The 24,141-nt window shown below is 38.8% G+C and overlaps 1 protein-coding gene across 7 annotated transcripts in view; it reads left to right on the forward strand.

Moving 5' to 3' along the window:
• kn (EBF transcription factor knot) overlaps positions 1-24,141 on the forward strand; it is a 356,137-nt gene that overhangs the window by 76,693 nt on the left and 255,303 nt on the right. For all 7 annotated transcript variants that reach the window (XM_090385236.1, XM_090385237.1, XM_090385239.1 and 4 more), the window contains 2 exons: positions 2,483-2,556; positions 9,368-9,436. In XM_090385236.1, coding sequence (XP_090241362.1) covers positions 2,483-2,556; positions 9,368-9,436 — 143 coding nt within the window. The remainder of the gene's footprint in view (positions 1-2,482; positions 2,557-9,367; positions 9,437-24,141) is intronic.

Genomic DNA, 24,141 nt, shown 5'->3' on the forward strand with positions numbered 1-24,141 from the left:
TAATGCTAGCGGGGGTCTATGCAAATATGGTGGATTTACTGTGTATGCCACGTCAGTGGTTCCTCCCCCCTTTCCCCCCCTCTTGCTACTGAATGACAACTACGGGCAAGGTTGACGGATAGTTGGCCAGCCGTCCACCAGCTAATGGCTTGTTCGGAGCACGTATGGTGTCTCATGTTCCAACTGGCCCTGTGGTTGTACGATAGTGAAGTAGAGGCAAGAAATGGGATGGTGTTTTTCCCGAATAGCCTTCGGGCACGATAGTATCGAGACATGGCAACATCTCCTGTCAAACCTTTCTCCGATTCACGTGTGACATTTTACTGTTCCTTGGTGACATCCGATCCGCCCGAGGAACTATCGCTCATTGTCCTCTATTCAATTTACTTAGAATAGCAACGATGCGCGCTTCTTAATAATACACAAGCGTAGTTACTATTAAGAAGAAAGATGGGGCGCAAAAATAGTCAGTTACCAGCAGCTGTGTACAGTTAATAGTTATCTTCGATCGTCTCATACTCCCCCCGCCGTTGTAAACCTTACAGAGTAGAACATTAAAGATGAATATACTTTTTTTCTTTTCGTTTCTACTCTGTTTTGTATTAAATAAAATTATACAATTCATAAGAATTAGATGATTTCGTTTTACTAGTTGAAACACAAATATGAACCCCATTAGAATTAAATACAACATAATTCAGGTGTTTTTCTTATGTTGTGGTAAAAATAATCATTTTAGACGCTACTCGAAATGAGTGGATCCCCTCTGATACACGGTACTGGGATGGTGTCAGACACTAAATATCTTAAACAGATGTAACCTTCAAATAAAATATCAAGAAGTCTCGTAACTCATGGCAGTACTAGATTCAGTTTCAGAGGAGAAACTTAACTAAGTAATATCAAGATATCAATCCCAAGATTTGGAAGGAGTCTAGTTTTTCATAGTGACACGAACGTATTGCTTCATGTCATTATGGAAGTGAATATTAAAAGACAGGCTGGACGATCACACGACTGGAAGCAGTACAGCAAACGTTGATTGCTAACCGTGGATCGATCATCCAGTTATCAAAGCCTTTTCCATAATACAGAGACGCATCTTGACCTGAATACGCTTTCTGAATAGCCTACCTGTTTGTCCAAGCAAAGTTAATGGGATTTTAAAGAAACTGTACATCTCCATTACCCACTTCCTAAAAACGATGTAATTTTCCCTCAAGAGTGTACATTGCAATTCTGCTTCTTCCAGAAATCAGTTTCTCCTCTTAAGAGCTCTGATTTTAAGAAGATAACTGTTATCCAATGAATTTATACTTCAGTCAGAAGCCAAGCAGAAACAGCAGCAGCAAGTGAAATACCAGGAGACAATCATTAGCCCAAAGCTATCAGTCTTTGGAGTCCTGAAGTTTGAACTACTGACTGTAAGAAAGTTAACGAGTCAGTAGCACTCGCCGCCTACCAAGAAATACATCTTTCTTTCTTTGTAATCCGAATAGCGCAGTTTACAGGAACAAGACGCCCACCGGCTAACATCGTTAACCGTGTATTTTTGTGAGTAAGTATGGGCCTGAACTATCGACGTGTCGAAGTCTATCGTTCTTCACAGCACCGTAAGACCAAGATCGATCCTCAGGTAGCAAAGGATTTTGATCATCTACTGGTTATTATGCTTGTTACCAAGCGTGAACATTTTAAGGTTGTAATATACATTGTACTTATTAAAATTACATGATTAAATGTACATTTTACCAGAACCACCACCGGAGGGATCTTTACCTTTTAATTCAGCTGATACTCAAATTGAGTACATTAAAAACGCCATGAGCATCTTAAATGCCTTAAAAACAAGGTGATGAATTATAGAATGCCATTTTGAATATTAGACGTAACTGCGCTGAAAGGTATTGAGTTAAACCTGTCATGGAGTTAGTGCTTAATATTCAAATTAGTAACACAGACTGGCTGGATCATCGATGCAATTCTTAATAAGGTTTGGCACCGTTTTTAATCTGAAAGAATAAATAAGAAATGCATATCGTGTGTCCTGTTTCAACCACTGACTTGTCGGAATTCAATATCAGATTTGGGAATTCTTTGTTAAAGAAATCACCTTTAATAAATACAGTTGGATTACTTCCTAATTTACCTTAAATCATTAAAATAACTGGGATGTATGCAAAGATTTATGGGCCATACTTCTTATTTGTTAGCTGTGTTTATCACTTCGCCTCACGTTGCAGGCAAACTTGTATAAGTTATCTAAAACACTCTTTCGAACTCAAAGTCACGCATGCATGATGTCTTTGGGGAGCTCTGCACGACCCAATATTTGTCTAGTGTAGAAAGTGGAAGAAAGCCTATCGTTGATTGTACAGTAGTTAACATTATTGACTTAATGTTGTTACGATAAAAGTATAAGATTATTGGACTCGCTTTCTTGGGAATAAAATTGATTTTACCTCGTTGCTTTTTCTTCCAGGCTATTGTATATGAAGGCCAAGATAAAAACCCAGAAATGTGCCGGGTTCTCCTCACACACGAAGTGATGTGTAGGTAAGATAGTTCACTTTCTGTCTTATATGAATCCAGTTTGTTACGGTGTATTAAACAGAATAGTTTACTGTTTATATTTCCTCAGTTTAAATGAATTCTCTTAAATGCGTATCCCCGAAATAGATCACGTTTTATTTTAGAAATATCAAGTAGTTAAAACCCAAATGTACCGTTCTTATTGTCTTTTTAAACCACTGGAATATTGTACGGTAAGTGATGTTTGTAGTTTCTGATTGTAGAGTTTATATTTGGAGAAATTTTGCTCTTGGGAATCGAGTTCATAATAATGCGTTTTATTCGGAACAGGGATGTCTGTTTTTGTTTATTTCAGTTCCCTTAAAGTCTTTAAAATATTTTAAGTGAGGCAACTTGTAGTCAAAGTTTTACCCCAAAAAAATCGGTTATCCCAATTGATAAAATTCCCAGTTACTTCGGATAACCGACATCCAGATGTATTTAGGAATCGAATTAAATTTAAACCTTGAAAAATTGGAAAAAAAAATGAAATGGCAGCCAACTTGCATTTTAGTTGGCTGTGCAGTTTCTTGCAATCGATCTTACAGTTCTAAATTTAAAAAAAATGAATTAAACTTCGCCTGTCTCTGTTTGTAAGCGTCCATCTGTTCACTCTTCCATCATATTCCAGTGTGATATCAGATGTGACTTTCTGATTGCTAATAATGAGATTGGGGGAACTATATTTGGGTAACTATTAGCCCCCCAAAGTGTACTAATTATGATTTCAATGATGATCTTGAGGTGGTACAAGAACTTTCCAATTTCTTATTGACTAACTTTTAATCGAACTTCGGATGCTGAGATGGACATATACAAAAGAGCGATAACTGATTCATTCTTCAAGAGGAAAACGTTCAAAATCCATTCTGGTTAATATCATAGTAACAAGGAAGCTGCGAATGAGAAGTTAATTTATGATAACCTCATTGGAACCTCCAGCAGTTGGTCAAAGTGCCAAAGGAGAAGAAAAATGGACCATTAATGCAAATTAATAATCTTCAAAGTTGTCGATAAACAAACTAAAGTAATATACTCTACTCCTATCTTGTTATTTATTAATGGCTAACTACGTGCTTCTGTATCTAATGATAAAATTGTAATTCATATTTATATAATAAAGTACGCATCCCCGATATTCCCTGTTAGACTGGCGATAGGGAAAGCAGAAAGTTAAAAAAAAAAAAAAAAATACTGGCTTTAGAGAAGAGGGATGTAATGAAGTGTATCACTTATATAACGGAAGCGCTTATCAGCTTATCTCATTAAATCACCATTCGCTGCTATCTCCACTTTCCTCGGGTTACTTTTTAATGTGAATTATAATGTGTCCCTAACACCCATGTTTAGCATCGGGTTACTGTATCCAATAAAAACCACATCCAACTCCCTCAAGAGAATCCCCCTATTATTTATTACTTCCTTCATAATGTGTGGATATTGTCCTGGAAAGGATACTCGTGTTTGGAAAATCTGTGGATTCCATATTCAGATTTTATCATCAGAAAGAGATTTTCTTTTGTACTATCATTCCTCAGTATTAAGGAGATTAGAAATACCTAAACAGAGATGGCTGAGTAGAGCATATGCACTCAGTAGCCAGCTTATTAGATACACCTACCCTTTTCATCAAATGGAGCGCTTCTTCATAATAGCACTACGTGTCCGTACCATCCGATATAAAACAGGTGGGCAAATAAAGCCTGGGATTGCAGTAAGTGTGCAATTGAGAAAGATTTAAATGACTTTGAATAATATGGTAGTCGGCACAAGACTCGCCGATATGAGTACCTCGGAAACTGCAATCCATCTTTAGTTTCCACGTTAGTAGTTTGTCGCGCTAGTATTGAGATTGGTCCATTGAACAAATAACACCCAGCCTACAGCTATCGTGTGGTCGGAAACAGCTTATTGAAACATCGGTAGCCAAAGAGGCATTTCGGAACGCACAATTCCTACTTTTTCGTGGATGGGGTATCGCAACCGACGACTAAACCGGGTTCCATTCTTGTCAGCAACAAAATAGAAGATATGGTTACAGCGGACTCAGCAGCACCAATATATGGATAGTGGGAGAATTGGAAAAACTTTGCTTAGTCTGACGAATCTCGATTCCTGTTGTTTCATGAACCCTCCTACCAGGTGTGAGCTATGCAATGATGGCGTGAGAGTGTTTTCGTGGTGTACATCCGGCCTCTTAATACCAGTGGATCAAATTATGCATGCCACAAGTTATCCGTAAATTGTTTCAGATCAGGCACATCACTTAGCGGCATGAACATATCCATGTTTGAATAAGTTCCTCTTTCAATAGGATAATTTTTATTTTATTTTATTAATAGCAAGATACACAGCAGGTAACCATTAACAGTGTATCTGAGATCAGATCAATAAACATAATAACAATAATATGAAATCCAGCAGGACGATAAACATTGATATAGATTCAAACAATAAAAGCATATGTACAAATGAGGATTGTATTAAGTTAAGTTACCGGTAAAACAAGTAATAATTAATCCGTTAGAGAATAGAAAAATAATATAACAAATAATAAGCTACAATAATTAGATGTGAGCTAGTCACTTTGCAGTTTAAGTGAAGAGGCAAACTTGTGGATGGAGTTCATCAGTGATTGGTAGTTGTCAAAGAAGTCAATGCGAGAGTCATTTGCTGATTTTCTGATTCTGTTCAGTGGACTGAACTTCATTAAGTCCGTGTTGGCAGAGTCAAGGCGAAACGGTGTAAGGTTCCTGACTTGTCTACAAGGAGCATTGAAGTTTATTTTACTCAGGGTATCAGATGCTTCGTAAATTCCAGTGATTACTTTGGCTAGAAGGGCGATGTCAGCAGTAACTCTTCTAGTGCACAGAGGCCTCAGATGAAAGTAATCACACAGCGATTCATAATACACTGAGTGATAGAATAGAGGATTGCGGTACGTAAGGTAACGGACAAAATTTTTTTGGACTGCTTCAATTTTGACTGCTTCTTTGTGTGAGGATTCCAAATAGGTGAACTGAATTCAAGGATTGGCAGAACAATAGTTTTATAAAGGATAACCGCATATCTGTAGTTTTTGAACTTGTATGTGTTCCGTTTGCTGAATTCCAGTGTTTTGAATGCTTTGCTGGTGATTTTAAGGACATGGGCATCGAATTTAGAACTGCTGGAAAAGAGAATCCCCAAGTCGTTAACTTGGTCACACCTTTCGATGATTACAGAATTAACAGTGTACTCCGTATTCATTAGTTGTGGAGATCTGCAAGATGAGAAAGAGATTACTTTGCACTTCGAGGGGGTTAGCAGACAAGCCATTCAGAGATAGCCACAGAGAGAATTTATTGAGAACACATTGAAGCTTTTGAGAATCGGTAGTCTCCTTCACTGCTGAGTAGATCTTAAGATCATCTGCATAGAGAGCAACTTGAACATTGGAGGTGTAGATGAAAGAAGGAAGATCATTTACGAAAACAATGAAGAGAAGAGGACCTAAGGGAGAGCCTTGAGGTACTCCGCTTAGTGGTATAAAACAGTTTGAGTTCACTTGATCGATGATAACTCTTAAGGAACGATGCGTAATATAGCTGCGTAGCCATGAGAGCAAAGGGTCACGGATACCATATAGCTTAAGTTTCTCCAGAAGTTGTTCGTGCGGGACTTTATCAAATGCCTTTATCAAATGTCTGTGTAGACTACATCAACTTGTAGGTGGTTATCAAGAGCTTCCGAGGTGTATTGCCAGAAAGGAAGTAAATTTGTGACTACTGACTTGCCACTGCAGAAACCATGTTGATTCTGATCTATGAAAGGCCTGAAGAATTCGAAGAGATGTTTGTGTACTGCTGTGTTGAAGAGTTTAGCCAGGCTGTTTTGCAAGGTTAATGCGCCATGTAACAGGGCCAGCATTGTCAGAACAAGGCCCAGAAACATTCGAGTGAATTAGGCCCACTTAGATGGCCTACTCGGCCACCTACTGAGCATCCGTGAGATTGGGTGGAATGCGGTATAGATCTGCAACCATCCAGTTTGCAATAAATGTGGGAAATAATTGAGCCAACGTGGACCAGCATTCCTGCAGCTTTCCACATCTCGTTGATTCCATGCCACGATGAATACACGCTGTTCCGAAGACTGAAGGGATCCTTTCGTTATTAGGTAGGTGTACCTAATACAGTGGCCACTGGGAGTATATATAACATAACAAAATGGTGTGCAATATCCAGTAATGTAAAGAAAGAAAAGGTATCATACACTGAGTGATCACTGAATTATGACTACCACTATGAAAACTGAATGCGATCCTTGACCACGTGAGGTACGAGAGTGCGGAGTTAGTCGACCTACGTAGCATAGATAAGGGGCCAGTGGTTCAGTATGCAGTAAAATTCCGAGCGTGATGGGCAAAAGGAAGGATTTATCGGACTTTGATGAAGGACAGATCGGGGTTGCTCGACGAGCGGGTGCCTCGATTTCCCAAACGGTTGAACTTGTGGCTTGTGGGGGTGTTCGAGAGCCGCCGTAGTTAAAGTGTACCAGGACTGGCGTCAAAATGGCCAAACAACGACCCGACAGCAAAATTGCAAAGGTCAGCGAAAGGTTGATGTTAGAGGTGAGCGCCGGGTCCAACGACGCGAACAGCCGCAACACTGTTTAAGCGTTGACTACCCAATACAACATGGGCCAAACCGGAACAATATCTGGCATGACCATGGGTCGACGTATGGACTATACCAGCAGACGATCCCTACGACATCCTCTCCTAACCAAGGTTCATCGGCGTAAAAGGCTCGCCTGGTACAAAGAGCATGCAAGTTGGACGTTAGAAGGCTGGAAAAAGGTGTGCTGGTCGGATGAGTCACGTTATTTACTCCACACCGTGGATGGTCGTGTACGGATTTGGCGTCAACAACATGAGGCTCTTGATCCATCATGCATGGTATCAAAAGTGCAGGTCGGTGGAGGCGGTTGTATGGTGTGGCACATGTTTCACTGGCATGAACTTGGACCCCTGGTGCATGTAAGAACAATGTTATCAGTGGTCCCCGTATCGTCAACTACTTGCTGACTGTGTACACCCTGCTGTGTTACACTTTTTCCCGAATGGCGATGGTGTCTTCCAAGATGACAATGCGCCGAGCCATCGGGCACTTGATCTGAAAGAACGGTTTGAGGAACACAGTTCTGACTTCCAGCATATCGATTGGCCTCCGAACTCCACTGATATCAATCCCATAGAGCACTTGTGGGACACTACGGAAAGGCATATGAGGCGTCTGAATACACCAACCACCTCCATACCTGCATTGCTGACCGCATTACACACAGCTTGGTTGACCATACCTCCCGAACGCTTCCGACATCTTGTTGAATCAATGCCACGTCGGATAGCTGCTGTACTGAGGGCAAAAGGAGGACCTACGAAGTATTAGGTAGGTGGTCATAATTCAGTGATCACACAGTGTATGTATATTCTTATATAGTCACGGTAGTTTTAAGGTTATTTTCTTAAAAGTAATTTCCCTGGTGGTATAATGGTCGTCGGAGTCATTATCTAATAAATTAGAAATTTTATTTGTTTACTTTTTTATTCAAGCGTTTCTGCATTCTTATTAATAATCTTTAATCTTTTTTTTAAATTATGAGTTAATATTTTCATGACTCTGTTGCTTTAGAAGTAAGTGTCTGGAAAAACAAGATGCACAAGGATGCATGTATCGATTCTTCTGTTGACACGGATATTTAATGAGTAATACTGACATATTATAAAATATGACAGATGAGGAAAAAAGAGATGAAAAATAACAGAAAGGGACAAAGAAAAACGAAAATTAATCAGAATATCTTAATAAAATCAACAGCGATATATAGAGCATGTGGAGGCATCCGACATAGCATCGTCACCACAGTATGAACTGAACTTCCTCGTCGGTGGGAAATTGCATTGATACCAGTTGCGTAAAATTCGCTGCCAGGTGACCGTAGAGGTCATCACTATCACCGGTGCAAACTCCTTTCCTGAATTACGCTACTTAATTAGCTTAAGAAGACAGAGGAGGAAAGATCTCAGTTATGAGGTGGATGCACCAAAGTTCCATCCATTCCAGTTGATACACTGCAAGGTCTGCATGGTTCCGTTGCAGCGCAAGCGTTGTTATGGATGAAGATTACACATTTAGCAGTCGCTCTGGTCTCTTTTCGAAAAAAAAAAAAAAAAAAAACCTTGAACGATGATGGTTACGATTGGACATATCCATTTCGATCCACTCAATTCATAATTCACTTTTTGGATTCCTCTTTGGTAGTGAAAGTAATTTTAATTATTTAGGACTAACCCTATCAATGACCATGGATAACATCAAAAGAGTCTTTTGATTTCAAAAACAGTAAAATCAGATCCAGCCTGAAGCCCCACTTGGGATTGCATCTCATGTTATATTTATCCTTACCACCAATTCGCAGACGAGATATGGTAGAAGGGAGAATAAACCGAGTGGTGTAAAAATGATCTATTTTGACTGAAGTTGGATGGATAATAATTTAATCATTCAATTGCTAAAGTAGCCTTCTCTCACTTTGCCACTTTGAAAATCATGTTTTTATATTAAAAACAAGCGTCCTCCGTGGTAATGTTACGAGTGCCACTACACAGATGCTGAGGTCTTCTGTCAGCGTACTTTTAAATATTTTAGATGAAATAGGATAACTGTTTTCTATTATGAATCATTTTGATTTCGTTTGCTGTAAATTCATTTGCCTAATGCTGTTTTTACCATCTTTTCTAACCCGCTTCCAGTCGTTGCTGCGACAAGAAGAGTTGCGGAAACAGGAACGAAACCCCCTCCGACCCCGTGATCATCGACAGGTAAGTTGCTCTCTTGTTGACGTTGATAGCTGCTGTGCTGAAGTATCTGTATTACTGACCCCTGCGTTGCTATGGAAACTCCGTGCGCCCGCGTCAACGTGAAGAATGCAGTAGAAGTAGAGTACAAGTATACAAGTATTTCTTCCTCTCAACAGCACACTGATATTTATAGTAGCTCTTATTCACCGCCTTCAGAACGATATAGCAGTGGGTGGCTACCTTCCTCTTTGGTTTATTAAATTGCCATAAATACACTTAACAAGACATCTAAATGTTTGAATTCAGTCAATCGGAAGAAAAAATCATAATAACATTTCTTCTTTCCTCCGGCAGCTTTTTATCTTCAACTTGGGTGCAACAAAATCTTTACTCAAGCTAGATGGCAGCTATTGTTGGTTAGCTGCAGTAGCAGTTGCATTTGATGTTGACTTAGAACACACCATTGTTGTATTTCTGGCCGAGCATGCGTGTTACGTGAAGCTGGTCTCGCATCAAGCATTCAGGATCATGGAAATAGTATCTTAACAACTTAGAATGGCTTGAAAACATATCTCCGAGAACAACTATTGAAGAAGTTAGTTCAGAAGGATTGCTGTGGAGAAAGAAAAGACTCCAGATTGGTGTGCGTGTGTTTAATAAATTCTCTCTACACTGTTTACAGTATTTAGCTTTAATAGGGATGAATTCGCAACTGGTGTTCAATGTTCTTAGCGAAATGAAAGTGGCATTTACACTCCTGCATGTTTAACTAAGATCCACTCTCTTGTTTATGAAACCAAAATGTACGTCGGTTGAAAAATAAGTATCGTTCAACTTAAATTACGATAATCCTTTTTATAACATGATTCCGGTATTTGCAAGAACACTTCTTGTTAAATTTCTCCTGAATAAGAGCACATGGAGATTAGTATCTCACAGGTTCGAGTGTGTAAAGTTCTACAAGTAGAAACTTGTAGCACTTTACACACTCGAACCTGTGACTTGACCTTTCTAATATTGAAAACTTTTTGGATAATGCAAAAAGCTTTTCTGCATTATCCAAAAATAAAATAAAGCGAAAGATAATTTTATACTGTTTTATAAATTCTCACGAGCTAACTATCCATTTCTATTTTAAACTCAAGATTCATTACCTCCACCAACTTCCGTTGTTGGACAACCCGCTGCCCATAGATGAATGTCAAGAGATCCATTGTTTTATTCCGTAAGATTTCATGTTTATGCCCCTTGCTTCGCGTCTCTCCCACGAAGAATATACATTCATTTTACTGAATCCCTTCAATGCCTTACACACCACAATTAGATCTCCTCTTAGAGGGTGGACTGCAAACCGCAAGTTTTACAGTTCACCCTTTCTGAGCGATTATTCATGTGTGTACTGATTGCACCCATCATTAATCTGGACCCTTCTTTGAACCATCTCCACAACTTCAATGTCTTTTTTAGGTGCGGTTTTATTCAACTGTCTTAGAGGATACACTAACGAGGATTGTCAATGACGTGTCCACATCTACCGTATGTGAGGAATAATCTGTGATTCACCAATTTCTTGAAAAGTGGATATAAACTTTCTGATTGACTGAATTTTTAAACGTTTCTTCACAGTTTAATGCAGAATAAAAAGCCTTGATCTAGAAAGTAACTTCCAACAAAACTCCAAAGAACTCGTATTTTAAGCTTACCGAAACCCCAACTTTTATTCTTCTAGTTTCTGACATTTCCAAAAATTAGACAGAGAGAACGTGCCAATATGATACTTCAGTTTCAGTATCTAGCAAAATATAATTTTATTCTTTCATATAATGTTCTTTTAGTTGGTGTTGTTGAAGCGAAGGGAGGTTAATGGATGTTAGAATAACTGTAATTCTCCTTAAACATTTTTATAAAATTTCATTAATTCAGTGAGCATAAAACGGAAGTGAAAAGCCATTGAGCAGAGGATGTCCTATCCAGGAAAAGACTGTTTCAATTATAGATTGAAACAATCTATCAGAGAAAGGGAATATCGTAACTTTTAATAGTTGAATAGATTCTGGACAGTTTGGGTTAAATTTACATTACATTTAAGATTTATTAGAGTATTTTAATAGTAAGATTATGTTCCACTATAACAACTGAATTAAGCTCTGACAACTGAACTCTATCATCAATTCAAAGATATCAGTTCGCCGCTTACATAAGCTTCACGTTAGGGGATTTAAGCCAATCCCTTTGTCACAAGCACTTAACACAGCTAATACTCAAAGTTAATACAGAAGGCATTAAGTGTGAGTGGAGTGATTGGCAGAAATCCCTTAACATAAAGCTTAATTTTGCTTCTTTTTTTATTCTATGATTGTTCTAGTATAAACTAGTAAATATTGTACTCCTATTAACTCGCTTGATGGATCTAACCCACTGAAAATCTTGTAAAAAGAACAAGGTTGGGGGGCTAAATCTTATGCTTTATGAACGTTTATAGGTGTTATAATACCAAACTGGAAAAAAATATTTCAGAACAGGTTACGTGTTCAGGATTTTTCTTGAAGGATATTTCCCTATTAATGATTATGATTATTCGCCATTAAATTATTGTTAGGAGTGGTAATTGATGTCTATCTATACTTAGGGCTCTTAGATTTATAAGAAATTATTAATTCTCATCGATTAATGTAATTAAATTCATCCGAAATGGGATATTACTTCGTACAAATTTATGGGATGTCCATCAGCATGAATTAATCAAATATAGGAACAAAAAAATAATTGTTAATATACACATTTGATTATTTTTATCGGCTGTGAGATAAATACAGATTCTCTCAACCCCCGCTACTCCTCCTCCCCCTTTTGCCTTTCGGTTCAGAAAGGACGAATACTACTTGGGTAACTTCATGCACGCCTCTAATGTGAGAGAGAAGAGTTACAAGAGACAGTAATCCCTGCAGTCTGCTGCGGTAAGAGTGAAAATCATTAGGCGTGGAAGTCGTGAGCTTATCTTTTGCTGGGATTAAGAGGTGACGCGTGTCCGTCTTTAGTGTCCGAGATTTTCACTCGCATCACTTCGGTCATTGTGACATGTGCATGTATAATGAACGAGCTCGCTCTGTCAGTATGAAAACCCGCTGCTAGTCACGTGAACCTGTTACGAGCGAAAGAAGGTTGGGGGGAGAGAGAGAGAGAGAGGATTGCTACAGTCGACAATATCAGTGGACCCAATAATCGCTGATAAATCAGCGCCTATTGAACTTGGCGAACACGCCACGACCGCCAACCGGTCGAACAAAGAGCTAGGAAAACAGCCGTCCAGATGGCCTGCCAGGTTGGAGGCTTTTCGCCATCACCCTATTTCGAACCCCCCCCCCGTCCTGCATGAAGCTTTCCTATCGGACACCTACCCTGCAACTGTGACTGACTGCTCATTAGATGCCTGGAGCGTGCATTGGAGACCTCCCCACACACACACTCACTTCTCAGACCTGTTATAGTAGTTTCGCCTTTAATAGGCCTCGTGTCGGCTGTCTGCTAATGTTACCATATCGGGAAGCAAATCTACACCACTGTCGGTCTCTGCCAGCAACCAGTTCTCTCTCTTTTTTTATTCTTCTTCTTTTGTTCAGGTGCTGATATATCGGACACCAAATGTTGCTTGGTTCCTGGCTGTCCAGGAACACCTCACCACAAGCTGAAGCCTTTGAGAAAGTTGTTTAACACAACATATGCTGTCTGACTTAGGGCCTTTGTAATCTTGGGCTACGTAGGCTTTTCCAAGAATTATTCCTAAGAAGAGTTGAAGAGGATGGATTTATCCTCATGAACGATGCGAGCATCTATAACTTTTCCCATTAGTTTCGTGCAAAGATTCGATAGACAGAAAATTTACAACCCTCCAAAGATAGTCGAATGAATATTGAACGTAAAGTGAACCCTCATTTGGATTCTTGCACTCCGTTAAACTACTTTCCAGGAGAAATCACACGTGTAAAGAGCCTCATGAGAAATGATAAGAAATATCTGAAGGCTTTAGCTATACTGTCAATATCTATAAAGGGCAGGCTGGAATTGATAATGTTATTGATGCTCAAATGCATTCTGGTCTTTTCATAATAATCTTCAGACTTTTGAGTGATTTTATTTATAATAACGTGGCTCATTATAATTGACGCCTTTTTGATTTCTTATTTCCTCGCAACAGAGTTAACTGGTGTTGAATGACAGATTCTAGGACATCCGCTTGTAGTCATCTAGAAAAATGAATACATCTTTGAAAAAGGAAATGGAATTAAGTCATAAGCAGTGAGGAGAAAATGTAAACCAGTAAGTGTGTAGGCTGCAGTTTTGCAGTACATCTCTAGGACTCAGTATTTCCAGAATAAACACATGTAGAAACATGCTGAAAACAAGATTAGAACTCTGAAAATTGGTTGGAAAATTCTAAATTCTGTTTTGAGTGACGCGATCTCTCCCGTGGTGAAGATTATTATACAAAGGGACTGACACTGCCCACACGATAAAAAATTAAATAATTAAATGGGTTTTAATCTGAATTCAATGGACAAGCAATAAACTTTTATAGAAATGCTGAAAAATCCTAATTTAGGAGTGTTTCTGCTCCAGTTGGCAGTGATCTCAATTAAATTTTACTTCGTGCCATATATTTTTGTTTCAGCAAGCCGTAAATTTTTACCAACTGTAACACTGGAGTGTCAATAAGAGGGAGAACCCAAAGTTATTTTCACAATTTTAAAACAGGTTTTATTGAATTATGGGAATGTTTTCTAGCAGCAGGGTTTCTTTATGTCTCAGTACGCACCACTATCTTTCTTTCTATATTTTGATTTCGCTATTTCTAAGCCATCCATGGCTTCTTTCGAAACTGACCCGCACGTATAAATTGTGCGGTTTCAGTGCCGACAATTTCTTCCCACTTACTTGATGGGGATACTCATCCGCTCGGTTTATGATTTTGTGTTCTTAATTCGGATGAGAAAAACAGAGTAAAACCAAAAGTGAGTTTGTTTGTGTGTGTGTGTCAGTCACGGTTGAGAGAGGGTAGTATAGAATGGCCGGCGTCCGCTGTTGTCGTTTAATCACTCAACCTTTCGGTCCACTCGGGTCGAATCTGTCGAATCTGTCTCTGTAAAGTCCCGATAAGCCCCTCCTGCTCTCGCGATCAGATACCGTGACTTGGAGCGTTCACCAAATGAATTTTGGGCAGGTCGATGGCAATTAGGCTTGGGTGCTATTTGGACGAAGGAAGAAGGGAGGTGGTGTGGGGGAGGGAGAAGACGACTGCCTGTCCGCCCGGTCGCTGCTTACTGGAGTGTGTCAATCTCGGAGCCTCATGGGAGACAGTCGCGTATCAGGGGCCGCCAAACTCCGCGTGCTTCGGGTGCTTACGAGGCGTGACCACAGAGTTCGCTCGGGAGGAGAGAAGTCTGCTCCTGAACCGGCAAGATAATGTCTTGCTTCGGTAGAAGGCTGCTATCGGCAGGTCGGGTACCTGCTCCTCGCCCACCTGCCAGGCGATAGTGGCCGGATAAAATATAGCTCCTCAGGGAAATCTAAGCTGTTCCCATTACTGAAGAAACAAGGAAGGCCAACCTTTCGCTGGCTTCAAGTTAAGAATTTCATCGTATTTGTTAACACCCGTTCGGGCCCTGCAATTGTGAAAAATGACTTGAACGGCGGGCAGCTATTTCGACGATGGAGCAGAGAACAGTTGGCGGCTATGAGGGTCCCAGTGGTCAGACGGGTGACGAGAAGAAGTAATGTAGCAACTTCGGACAGTTGTGTGTCTAGTAGAGAAGATAATCGCTCTCTCTGCTCACATCCGACGGTTGGGGAAGTACGTACATCTTTAACTGATGGGTCCAATTTTTTTCTTCCTTTGCTTCTGATAGCCTTTACTTTGAGCCGTTATTGGCAGTAGGGCCGCGCAAAATTTATGTTTCCCTCACGTAAAGACAAATGGTCGACCTCGCGTGATAAATTTCAGCTCGGTTATGCTGCTTACGTTACTCTAAAACAACTTCGGAAGTTCCCTTGAGTAGAACACATGTGGGAGATCTTGGCCCGGAAATAAAACAAAAGAGTTTGTAGCAGCCATGTTCGATGTAACTTCCTGATCGTTTCCCCTATTCTCTATCTGCACACATTTAGCTTCGTTTTTCATGTATCTATTTAATTTCCTTCATTTTTCTTAAATTTGTCCCCGATACGTCCTGTTGTCATTGGCTTTTAACCAGATATTAATCTCATTTTTCTTAATCAACAAGTGCCAATTTCTGTATTTATAATGAGCTTCTTTCTTCGTGAATCTGAAGACCATATTTTGATGGTAGTTCGGCTCAGATGTCCCATCTTTTGTTGGCAACGCCTTAACCCAGATGTTTCAGAGGAGATAAACGTCTCTATGTTCATCATATAAACACCTGAAGATTACTCAGGTCCATGGAATATATTATCGCATTACTTAAAAGTAAAGGCGCCTTTGTCAATGACAGCAATGGTTGAAGTATAAACTAACTGGAACAAAAGCGGTTGTAGGCGTCACCGAATTTCAACATAATGGCTGCTTCTTTCCTTGCGGAAATTAATTAATCGTAAAATTTACTTTTGTTGGATGCATTTTAACAATTCCACGATAAATATTCAAGTGAAAGGAGGGGTAAATGCCAGAAAATTCCCCGTGTCTGAAAGTTATCAGTGTTCTGAGGTCAGTTCTTCTCCTCAAGGGTTTGGATTCAATTTCAGTGTATGCGTAGAGGATTTGTCTTCCAACTCTTGATGAAGCCACCTGCTTCCACTTCTTTATTTAATTCTCCACCCGCTTGTCGCTCAGTTGCATATTTTAAGTTACTTTATTTAGGCATCGAGAAAATCTTTAATTCTATAATGGAAATTAGATGTAGAGAAAGAAATTAAGTTTAGTTTACTTTGGAAGTCGTGGCCTCTGATGGCAATCGTGAAAGCACCACATTGTAATGGTGCTTTTGTACAATATATCTCAGAAAGCGAATAATAAGGCATAACGTGTCACCTGTATGTTAATTTATTTATTCGTTGCTCAATACCCATTTCAAAGCACTCTTGCTCTTGTGCTTATTCCAAAATAGTTTTTTTGCCATGTCCTTAGTAGCGTGACAATGGATAATATCCACAAGAAAACCTTGTGTACATCCAACTGCTCGAGACAAAGCGCGTTTTCTAGAACGCAGAACACAGTTCGATGTATTTAAAACCAGTGTAAACAAAGGCCCACATTATAGAACAATTCAGTTCTTTTGGGGATCAACAGGCGTGTTCCAGTAGATCGTTTATTGGGAATCATAAAAGTTTGCATGCGTGCCCTCGTGTGACCAACAGAGATTACCGGCGTGGCATCGAAGGTGGGGATGGAGAAAGCTAACTAACATTCAGAGGAATCCCCAAGAAAATCGCATGTTGCTTGCTGTTGGAGAAGCTCATGAATATGTCTCAAGACGTTTTCTCCCGAGCTTGTTCCTTGGAGCATTTTCTTGCGTGTGCTAATGTGTGATCTAGTGGGAGCGCGAGTAGCAATGGGAAACAGAATCTAATTGCCGTCATTTTTCGGCTTGTATTGCGCCCACTCCCTGAAGAGCCAGTTTACGTTTTAGAGCCCTGGTTAGAGTGATAGGACAGTGAGGAGGCAGTCAAACAGTACCTTTGGGAGTTGAGGTCTCCTTGGCTGGATTCAGAGGATACGGCGGTAGTATAGGCCTCTGTCGGTCCCGGTGAGATCATGTTTATCTTCAGCGGAGACTTCTCCATTATTCATATTTAATTTTCATTGCCGATGCTGAACCTCCAGTGACTGCTACACCCTTGAAGTAAATATTTCCTGCCGCGATTGTTTAAATATTGAAAGCCGGAGAGGTTGGAGGTTTGGCGAAGCAGGCTGCAAGGAAATGTGCGTTGTTTATTGAGGAGCCTGGCGAACATATCAAGAGCAGCGAGGCAGCTGAAAGATGAAGGCATCACTCCACTATTTGTTCTCTGCCTGCCTACGACGGATCCGCTGCCGTAGCTCCCGCTGTCGGTGCTGCATCCTGCTCGTGTGTGTGTGTGCGTGCGTGTATGTATGCGTGCGTGTGTGATATTAAGAGGTCTAACTGCGACCACACCAGCTCGGCGGCCAATACTGATAACGCGTCCTCATCCCAGCGACAATGCAGCACTCTAACAAGCCAGCAGAGATCGATCCTTGGAGACTATTCTTACACTATCTCCTTGTACACTAGACCAAATAATGTAAATGATAGTAGTGGCGCGTTCCTGGCCGTCGATGTTCCACGAGCTAGATGCTGTCAAGTGGTGAGAGGTTGTCAGTTGTTGAATAGTCGAATTCTGTCAACGCACACACAAAACAAAGGGCAAGTGGGGCTATTTTTCATACGACGCTGCCGTAAATTCTTTGAATTTGTTCTTTCATCGTTTTAGGCTCTGAACAGAAGATCAATATTTGGGAAATCCTGAACGGCTGCGAAAACAGTGGGGTTTATTTGATGTGTATTGGAAATGCCTCAAATAACTGCTTTAAGCGTAATTTCAGTACCCTTGTTTCTCCTTTTTCTTGTTTAAAATACTGCATCTCGCGGATAATCTTAAGTCATCTGTTTGTTAAAGACTTTGTTAGACATTTCCATCATACATTTTTCTTGGGAGATCGAAATAAAGTGGCTTGATTGTCCACCGATTTTTCGGTTGGAGAAATGTGTACCAACAACTCAAAATATTTCGTAAATTGCGAATCCTTGAAAACTCGGAATAATATATGAAGTGATTAATGAATTTTCTGCTGTACTAGATAATTGGAGCCTTATATGATGCTTCTCAAGTGATTCTTGAAGGCATTTCTTATTTAGTTGATATTAAACCAAAAAGATCGCCCGTTATTAAATCGTTCCATCTCACGAGTAGTCCTCACGTATACCTCTTTGAGTCTGCATCGCTGGAAGTTTTCTTTTAATAGTAAAAAAATGAGCTGAAATTATTACAAGACTTTTAACTGTAAAGTGAGCAGTTAGTTAGAATATTCTGAAAAGGATTTCTGCAATTACGCTGATTAAGAACTAAAAAAAAGTCTTGAATATGTTATTACAGTTAAAAAAAAAAATGTCTTTCGAGTAGTTCCACAGAATTTATTATACGAATAACGGCAGTTAATGCAGATTTAAAATATAAATTGCGCTTGGAATTTAATTATGAATAAATTATAAAAATATATTCGTGATTATTCAGTGGAATTAATTAAATATATTAAAAGCAGAATAATGACATTAAAATGTGACTAATGTAATCATCATCTTAGTTTTATAATTCCACAAAAATAGAAAAAAAGGAGGAAAACAGAAGATTATAATATTCTAGCACTGATATGCTGAACAGTTTTACAAGTGTCTATTAGATCTTCTTTTAAATTACTTTAAAAGAAAAGAAATACATCCAACTCTTACGTTTAAATGTGTAGCCAGTTTTTACACCAACCGTTTACTGTAGTGATCTTTTTTTGTCATAGATTGATAGAACATTACGAGTATACTTGTGGTCCGCCTCTACTTGGCATGGACGGGTACTGAGAGATAGCTTTCCTGGTGATTGATCGCTGCTTCTCAGTAGGCAAGTGGCAAAAATACTATACATATACTGCAGTATACGTTGATGGATAATTTATACAAACATTTTTCTTAAGTATTTGAGGTTAAAGATGTACCTTTAATTTTCTCTGTTGTTTACTGAAAGAACTATATCATGAAAATTCTTTTTTTTTTTTTCCTTTTTTTTTTTTTTTTTCCTTTTTTTTTTTTTTTCGTCCGTCCGACCGTCAGCATGTAACAATTCGACTTTCAGATTGAATTTTCATGAAATTTTATATTTAGTTCTTTTATAAATATTTGTCAATCCATCACAGATTTCTTTAAAATCGAAAAGATAATTATTTCTTTTTTTTTTCTTCCATGCAGTCTGTATGGGGGGGGGGGAAACGGTTTTAATACGGTGTTGTTACTTTTGACAGTTCATGCACGCTTCGCATGTATTTTTTTATGTAAAACTCATGAACGTAATGTCGCTTGTGAAGTTATTATAATATTTTTTCACTGAAAAGGAAAAAAAATCAGTTAAATTAACATAACTCGTGCGCCTGAAATTAATATATATTTTTTTAATTTGCCACCTGCAATCAACATGACCAAATCCGCCATTTTTATAAACAAAATCTCAGCCACTCAGCAACTTGTTTCCCAATTTATCTAAAACTACAGCATCCATCCACCCTCCCATGAGGTTTGGGAGTGATGGGGTGGACGCCGAATGCAGGGTTTGCCGAGGGCGCCAGTTTGCTGGCACTTCGTCTTGAGCCACCCTTGGGTAATGTTCTATTTTGTAAACTCTTCTGACTCCACGTGGCGTTTCCGGCATATAAAAATAATTTATTTAATCGGGATTTATTCTGTTATTTACTGTCATCTATTGCGCATTCAGTACAGCCATATACGTATAAGGAAACTTTCTCTTTTAGAAATGGTGGAAGAGTCCTCATTCTTCTTAAGATATAAGGTACTCTTTATGTATAATCTGACTTACAAGCAGTAAATGATTATTCAAAGAATCTATCGAAAAATTGATAAAAACAACAAATCTCCTTTCCAAAACTAAAACTTTATTCAGTGTATAGAGTGCATAACATAAATCTGAAAGCTTCCGGGTGATAGAAGATATCTTCAAGTTTTTATTCAACAACAAGAGAAAATATGCGCGTTAAGGTAGGTGGCAGTATAATCGCAAAACTCTAATCATGGCGGAATTTACCAGTCCCAAGATGGTGCAGTGAGAACTCAGGTTTAACGAGCTGCAGTCGGCCACCGCTTTTATGAGTAAATTTCGAATATGGTTTTAAAAAATGCCACCGAGTATAACTTAAAGTTCTGCAATGGCACGAAAATTCATAAAGAACGCTTCTTTGAGCGATCATCCCGGCCCAGGTGATGGTGGCCGAATTCAATGAGGACGCAGTGGTGCTGGTTGGAGGAAGTTTTATGCGATGCCTAGGGAAATCCATACGATCTGCCAGTCGTGAATTTAACAGGTCAACAGTGTGTGTGTGTGTGTGTTACGTCTGAGAATGAAACCACACAAGTTAGAGCTCGTATCGAAATTGTCGAAGGTCGACAAAACCAAGAGTGTGTAATTTTGTTGGTATATTCCGCCATGATTGCAATTATGCTGCTGTTTACTGCTAGCTGCACATTTTCCGGTTGGGAAATAAAAACTTGAAGATATCCTCTATCACCTGAAAGTGGTTTCAGTTTTGTATAGGAGGTTTGTGGATATCCTACATTACCCTGCTAGAAGTATTCAGGCCACCCTCTCAGTGTAGTGAACTGAGCGAACGAGATGCATACAGCAAAGAGGTCACAACCAAGCAGAATGAGTTGGTGTAAGGTGCTTAAGGACTTTAAAGAACTGATATTCTTTAGCGGATAAGAAAGTGAAAATAGAATTAATGACTTTTACCATGCAGAGGATATATAGAAAGTTATTTAACTTTTTTTTTTTTTTTTTTCCTTTCTGAGTTATAACGATTTTGTATTGAGATAGGTGTATGATAATTTTCCATTCTTTTTGGTGCAATGAATACTGCTAAATATTTAGTAGTTAAATATTATTAAATCATGTAAATCCCGAAAAATAAACTAACTTACACTGAATAAAAGAGAAATATCATAATACTTTTTATAAATTGCAGAGAAAAAGCGAACTTTATGCAATATGGAACTCGTACACTGCATGGTCAGTTTATTAAGTACACATACCACTATCACCCCCTTAGAATTAAAAATAAACCGGAAGTAGTTGGGGAATGGACTCGCCGAGGTGCCGAAAGCATCCCACAGATACGCTAGTCTGGGCATACCCTATAGAAAACAGCAGTTGCCTCAGTTTGGACAGCAACAGATCCCTTCTGCGAACAGTTCATTCCATCTCATTCCACAGACGTTCAATTGGATTAAGGTGCGGTGAGCGAATAGACCAACGAAGTATGGCACGACTCTTTCCAGCCTCTCACATCAACAAGTTCGCTCCTACCACAGGACTGCTGCAGTTGGCTTGGTTGTTGGACGATTCTCGTTATACCATACATCTTGTGTATGTGAAAGCCTCAGCAGACAGTCACGTCCAAGGTCCTTGAACCATAATTCTTGACACCGATTACTAATCCTCGCTGTATAAACCCTGGTTTATACACGTGCCTTAGCTCAGACAGCGTTGCATTTCTTGGATGATGTGGGAATACCTAATAAACTGGCCGCTTAGTATATATTCATTAACATTTAAATTTTAAATGTGCACATGATCTTTGGAATAACGGGAAAGAAACAAGCTCTCAGTAATAGCATTGAGATAGAAAATAGGTAAATTATTCCCCCGAATGTAAAAAAAAGTTAGTTCAGAGATCACGTTAATTATCGCACAGTTTAGAGCGAAGATTACATTCGAGGCAAATGACTTGAGTTTTTATTACAAATTATTTTAACATCGCTGAATATTTTAATATGATCCAACTACTTTGGTAGTCTCGTAAGATTCATGCTCAACTCACTTCTTCCGGTTAAATTTCGCTAATGAAAGAACAATTGGGTCAAATGAAGCGAGGCTCATTTTTTTATATTTTCAACCTGGAATTTTATTTCATTAATAGCTAACTGCGTGTAATAAAATGCTTATTGTTAGATAAAATATTTCTCACATAAAAACATTTTGAAAGATGGATTTTATTACCTTTTTATTTCTAATTGTGGAAACCTTGTATTTATATGGCTCCTTGATATACTATTTGCTCAAAATCCATATTAATAATCCTCGAACAACTTTTAGTTTCTTTTCAACTTGTGTCACCCCAAAGGTTTTTATACGACTGGTCAGTATCGTGACAAGGGTGTGCACTGAAGTGGACAATTTGTGGATCGTAAATTGCTGTTTCTGCCATTTCTACTTTCTGTTACAAGGGTGACGTTCCGTACTAACTTAGTTTTGGAGAAAGTACTTTGTCTTCATATCCGAAGTATCACTGGACTAGATCTGATTGCTACAGTTATTGGTCTCGCTTGGAAGAACAGTTCTATTTCCTTGTTTCAAACCCAAACAGACCTCCAGATTCAGTGGGACATTTATATTTCATTTTGTAGAGATAAATAAATATTAATTTGGTCTATTAAAAGAAATGGGAAGCTTTGCTTTATCCTTGAGATTAGCGGACAAGAATCCACCCTTCCGCCCAAGTCTAATTGTTTTGAATGAAATGTTTGAACTCTGTAGAAACAGAATTCCATTGTATTGCATTTGGGCTGAACACCCTAGAAGTGCTTATAGAATTACTAAATTTACGTCACTTTAAAGAAGAGAGTCTGAATACATACGAGAGAGTTGCGATTATTCTATATCTGAAAAGCAATCAGTTCTAATCCACAAAGAGAGAGAGGCTGGATATTGGAGAATGTTGCAGCCAAGAACCTTAATTATTAATTAAAACTATGCCAAAGTTAGAAATGGGGATCTGTAATCATCTATGGCTGGATAAGTAGGTCATAACGGAAAGGCAATCTTAATTATTCTATTGTATATGGACCACTTTCCAGGTATTAATTTGATATAGAGCTGTGTAACCGAAAGATAATTATCTTTCCTCAGACTTGTCCTATATAATTACTTCGTATTGGTTCATTTTGCAATAATACTTTACTAATATTTCCGATAATAAAATGTTACTTATTATTATTGTAGACTTTCTGAGAGTTGCATACCAAAGAATGAATTGCGCATTTGTAGATATCTACTGCATATATTCTTGCTCAAGTATTTGTTCAGAAAGAAGATTGGCTTCCCGATGAATAAGAATGATTAGAAATAAATTTTTCGTAGGCATATTATTTGTGAAAGGGGGGGACGAGTGCTTTCAAGTAATTAACCAGGCATTCAGCAATTTCTAGATTACAGAACGTAGTATGTTATCGCTTGAGTGGAAACTTACTTTTCTGAATCGCATGATCTGAACACATCAATGGACAACTCAAGAAATCCGGAATATCGAAAATATATTCCGGCGTAGTAATACGCCTACAAAATGCCTCTTGGACATACTCTTCAAGGCGTGCTCAAAAAAGGAGGAAGAACCGGCCTGGGTCCAGTCTCATTTTTGAAGCCTGGAGTTATGTCCAAGTTTCACGATAATCCTTTCTCCTAAAGAAAAATTACTGCTTCGTATCATGTTTGTGTTTGTTGCTATTTGAGCTTTGTGCTTATTGGTATATGAGCTAAGAAACACATGATCTGATGTACAAGGTGCATTAGGGCTCATACTTGGGTTGAAAAATTTAACTTTTGTCCAAGATCCGTACTTGGTAACGAAGTATGTTCATTTGGGGCAACCCACTTAAGATTTCTAAGGTTTCTAATACCAACTAATCGGATGGCAATCAATCCAAATAGTTCATTCTATTGTATTCTATTAAACAGATTTGGATACTGTACAAAAATATGGACGAATACGAGACCGTTCTGTATAATAAATTCAAGCTCTGAATGAAAAGGGAAGAGACTAAGCAGTAAAAATCGAAATTTTGAATGGCAAAATATTACAAACATACAACGCGATTGCTGGCAAGAGCCACAGGCGATGAAGTGATAGTGGAAGTAAGACAGAA

The sequence above is a fragment of the Mastigoproctus giganteus genome, chromosome 11, assembly GCF_048544385.1.
Source record: "Mastigoproctus giganteus isolate SK-2022 chromosome 11, ASM4854438v1, whole genome shotgun sequence".
Taxonomy (NCBI): domain Eukaryota; kingdom Metazoa; phylum Arthropoda; class Arachnida; order Uropygi; family Thelyphonidae; genus Mastigoproctus; species Mastigoproctus giganteus.